The 5057-nt window shown below is 39.4% G+C and overlaps 1 protein-coding gene across 1 annotated transcript; it reads left to right on the top strand.

The window, feature by feature from the left end:
- Positions 1–915: 915 nt before the first annotated feature.
- Positions 916–3209, top strand: LOC127122565 (uncharacterized mitochondrial protein AtMg00810-like). Its single transcript, XM_051052880.1, has 2 exons — positions 916–1855; positions 3205–3209. Exons 1-2 carry the CDS (start codon positions 916–918, stop codon positions 3207–3209), a joined length of 945 nt encoding a protein of 314 aa, XP_050908837.1.
- The last annotated feature ends 1848 nt before the right edge of the window (positions 3210–5057 follow it).

The following is a 5057-nucleotide window of genomic DNA, read 5'->3' as shown; positions in this document are numbered from 1 at the left end:
CCTTTTAAAAGTCACATTTCTCCCCCTGCTATATCTCCACACACTGCCCAAAATCTGGATGATATCCTCCTTCCCACATCTCAATCATCTTTTGGTCAGCAGCATAGTACAGACATGACTTTATCTTCTGATTTTTCATCTTCTACAAGTACAGATCCTGCTAGCCCTACTTCTCCTAGCTTTATCTCCCCTGTACCCACTGATTTGACCAATCACAACCATATTGCATCTACTTCTAGTGAACCTACTGCATCTACTTCTAGTGACCCTCTTTTAAATACTCAAAACAACATCCTTACACCCATACCTGTCACGAATACACAGGATAATCTCATATCAACAGACATTCAGCCTTTACCTACTAGACATTCCTCTAGAACTTCTCATCCTCCTCCACATCTAAAAGACTATCATTGCTATGTAACTTCCTCTGAACATTCTTCCAAAGTCCTCTATCCCTTATCTTCTGTTCTTAGTTATGATAAATGCTCACCCTCATATAAACATTTCTATTTCTCTGTTTCTTCTATTGTTGAACCAAAAACCTCCAATCAAGCTATTAAACTTGATTGTTGGAGAAAGTCTATGGATGCTGAATTGCAGGCTCTTCAAGAAAACCATACATGGAGAGTGGTTGACCTCCCACCTAGTAAAGTTCCCATTGGTTGTAGATGGGTTTATAAGGTCAAATATAAATCAGATGGCTCCATTGAAAGATATAAGGCTAGGCTGGTAGCTAAAGGCTATACACAAATGGAGGGAGTTGATTATTTTGATACATTCTCACCTGTGGCAAAGATTACCATAGTTAGAGTTCTATTGTCTATTGCTGCCATCAAAGGTTGACATCTTGAGCAACTGGATGTCAACAATGCATTTCTCCATGGTGACCTCCATGAAGAGGTATATATGACAATGCCTCCTGGAATTTCTATTGATTCTTCTTCTAAGGTGTGCAAGTTGCAAAAATCCTTATATGGTCTCAAGCAGGCAAGCAGACAATGGTACTCTAAACTCTCATCTTTTCTGATTTCTTTAGGATATGCTCAATCTCAAGCTGATCACTCTTTGTATGTGAAGTCTTACCATAATTGTTTTACTGCTATCTTAGTGTATGTTGATGACAAAGTCATTGCTGGAAGTTCTTTGTCTGAGATTGCACAAGTTAAGCAGGTTTTAGATCAGAAATTTCGAATAAAAGACCTTGGTAAGCTCAGGTTCTTTTTGGGATTCGAAATTGCTAGATCCTCTCAGGGCATTTTCATAAATCAGAGGAAATACACTCTTGAATTGTTGGAGGACACAGGTTTTCTTGCAGCCAAACCATCCTCTGTTCCTTTTGATCCGAACCTCAAGCTTTCTCCTACTGATGGTGCTCCTCTAGCTGATCCCACCCTGTATAGAAGACTCATTGGAAGATTGATCTACTTGACCAACACTAGGCCAGATATCTCATTTGCTTTGCAACATCTGATTCTATACGTTTCTAAACCTCATGATTCTCATTATCAGGCTGCTACTAAGGTGTTGAAATTCCTTAAGTATACTCCGGCTAAAGGCATCATATTCTCAGCTTCCAGCATTCTTAAATTGTGTGCTTTTGCTGATTCTGACTGGGCCAGGTGTCCCACCACAAGGAAATCTGTTACTGGTTTTTGTGTGATTCTTAGCTCTTCTCTTCTTTGCTGGAAGTCCAAGAAACAAAACACAGTATCCAGATCCTCTACTGAGGCCGAGTACAGAGCTTTAGCTTCTCTTACTTGTGAGATTCAATGGTTACATTACTTGTTTAATGACTTCAACATTAGTTTTTCTCAACCAGCAGCCGTTTCTTGTGATAGCAAATCTGCTATCTGTAAAGGCAAAATTGTCATACAACATACAATCATAGGTTTCGATGATGACAAATGACCACCATGGATGAATCGGCATTATTGATTCCTTTTCTACAAAACAAATGCAACATATCCTTTTCTATGCTCATCTAAAACTGTCATACTTCATACAACATATGTGGAAAAGATGTGATCATGACAAAATGCATGAAAATCACAAAAATATGAAATTGTGCAGGTGTGCAGGTTTTGAGTCGACCATAAGGGTCAGCACATGAACCACGGGTCAGCGCGTAACACAGACCAGTTGGTGATGGGTCAGCGCATGATGCTTTGAGTCGACCACAGGTCGGCGCATGGCATAGTGCAGTTGGCCACGGGTCAGCGCATGGAAGCCTTGAGTCGACCATAGGGTCGACGCATGAAACTTTCATTTTCCCACGGGTCAGTGCTCGCCGACCTATGGTCGACGCATACTGAAGCATTTTTCAGTCTGACCAAAATTGCAGGCCATGCGTCGACGCATAGACCTGCTATGGTCGACCGCTCGTGCGCAAACTCGGTTTTTGAAGACTTTCCACTCTGTTTAAAAAACTGTTATTTTTTGTTGGTAAGTTGGTTACTATATATAGCAGTTAATTACTTGTATCAACTAACATTTGTCAAATTGATTTTCAAGTGTTCAAGGAAACAAGAAAAAGTGAAATAGGTGTCCAAGACTCACCATCTTCATCTTCAACATCTCACAGCACATCAACTACACACAACCATTTTTGAGGTGATTTGTGATTGGTTAAAGGTGATAAGGTTCGAAGCCGTGATTGGGGAATCTGGTTCGGGTTGAAGCTTGTGACAGCTTTTTTCTTGAATAAAACCTTTAGGGTTTTGTCCTCCAAGATAGGTTTGATTTTGGGGGTTTTTGGACGAATTGCTTCATCAATCTTCAGCTGAGCGAAGGTGATTGAGAAGAGGAAGTCTTCATCAGTCTAGTAGCGGATTCAGTGAAATTGAAGGAAAGTATTCGGGTTCGATTTGTTGTGGTTGAGATCAGCTGGGCTGAGGGTTTGAAGAACAGAGTGTTTTTCAACAAAGGGGTTGGAATCGGAGGTCTATCAACAACAATCGAAGGGCTTGATTCATCTTGAATCAAGGAACAAGGAGTGGAAGCAACATTCAACGTCTTGAGAGTTCGGTTGTATATTTGCTTTGCAATCCTTGTATAAACGGTTAAATTCAACAGGTGATATCTATTAAATCATCTCAATTCTAGTTTTAGAATTGAGGGCAGACGTACCCCGAAGCGAGGACGACAGGGGAACTGCCTCATCAAATCGTTGTCTTCTTTAATTTTCTGCATAATTACTTTCAGCTTAAAAATCAAGTGAGTTTCGTATAAGCACTTTTGTCAAACTGTGATATTAATTGAGTAAGAGGTTAAAACTCTGTTTTTGAATCCAAAGTACAATAGGATATTGTACTAGATTATTTGGAATCACTTACTCAACACAAATATCACTTGGAGTGTTTTCACACACCAAGTGTTTGATAATTTGCCTAAACCAAAATTCTCTTAAGTGTGTATCTAGTTTGATTTGGTGTTTGAATCATTGGAACTAGGAATCCTAGTAAGTGAAACAAATTATTGATTGTGTGACTAGTGTAGTGATTCTTATTCCACATTATCACTAATCCATAGGCTTGACGCATATCCGGTTTTCCAATAACAGTTCGTTTTAGACTATATTTTCCTCGGCCGCTTCCGCACTTAAAACAATTTTTCAAAACCAATTTTAATTAGTAGCGCCGACTCTTATTTTTAATTGGGATCTATTCACCCCCCCCCCCCCCTTCTAGATCCGTGCCATAGTCTAACAAGTGGTATCAGGAGCTCCGGTTCACTCCGTGCTTCAATAGAAAATGGCTAACGAACCTAAAGGGGCTTATAATAGAGCTCCCGTTTTCAATGGTGAAAATTATAGTTATTGGGAAGAATGTATGCGGGTGCACTTAAATTCCATAGATAGAAAAATATGGAACGTTATTCTCAATGGTCCAATTTAAATAACCATGACCAATGAGAATAATGAATTAGTGCCTAAGCCTGAAGCACAATGGACCGATGATGATGAAAAGAAAGACAACTATGATTGGAAAGCCAAAAATATCCTAATCTCCTCATTAGGTGTAGATGAATATTATCGTGTATCCCATTGTCCTACTGCTAAGGCCATGTGGGATTCACTTCAAATTGCCCATGAGGGGACGAACGATGTTAAGTTGGCAAGAATCAACACACTAACACAAGAGTTTGATCTCTTTTTCATGGAGCAAGGGGAAACCATTGCTGACATGTAAAAGAGATTCACTCATCTTATCAATCGATTACATTCATTAGGTAAACCTATTTCCAATGATGTTGCTACTAATAAGATCTTGAGATGTCTCAACAGGGAATGGCAGCCTAAAGTGACCGCCATCAAAGAAGCAAATGATCTTACCATATTAGACTTGACAACATTGTTTGGCAAACTACAAGAGAACGAACAAGTACTCTTGAGCCTTGAACAACACGAAAAGAAAGAAAAGAAGGACAAAGCAAAGGTGAGTGAAAAGAAATCAATAGCTCTAAAGACTTCCTCCTCAAAGTCTCAAGCAAAAGAGCAAAGTGATTATTCCTCGAGCGACGAAGAAGACGAGGACAAGAGCGAAGATATGGGGTTGTTCGTTAAACGTTACAATCGTTACGTGAGAAAGAACGGCATCCAACATTCGGAGAAGAACTTGGTAAACTTCCGGAAACAATCTAGGTACTCTAAAAATGATGACTCAAAAGGTAAAATGACTAGAGGGTCGTGCTATACTTGCGGAAATCCCGGTCATTACAAATCGGACTGTCCGATGAACAAAAAGACAAAGGAAAAGGAATCATACAAATCACACAAGAAATCATCAAAGCCAAGGAGAGCGTACATAGCTTGGGAAAGCGATAGCGACTCATCTGATGATGAAAGTTCTAGTGATGAAGATGAAGCTGCAAACCTTTGCCTATCTGCTCATCAAAAGAACAAAAAGAAACAGGTACGACATGCTAAATATGAAAAATCCTCTAGTATGTCTCATTATGAATTACAAGCCGCATTTGATACTTTACATTGTGAAGCTAAAGAGGCCTTTAAAAGGCTTGCCTCAAATAATAAAATATTTTCTCATTTGGAACACAAA

This window comes from Lathyrus oleraceus, chromosome 2, assembly GCF_024323335.1.
Source record: "Lathyrus oleraceus cultivar Zhongwan6 chromosome 2, CAAS_Psat_ZW6_1.0, whole genome shotgun sequence".
NCBI lineage: Eukaryota > Viridiplantae > Streptophyta > Magnoliopsida > Fabales > Fabaceae > Lathyrus > Lathyrus oleraceus.
Note: the sequence above shows the minus strand (reverse complement) of the source record. Positions and strands in the feature narration are given on the sequence as shown.

What these genes read in the sequence shown, in the direction of transcription:
- LOC127122565 (XM_051052880.1), top strand. Translation starts at nt 916, where the DNA reads ATGCCTCCTGGAATTTCTATTGATTCTTCTTCTAAGGTGTGCAAGTTG.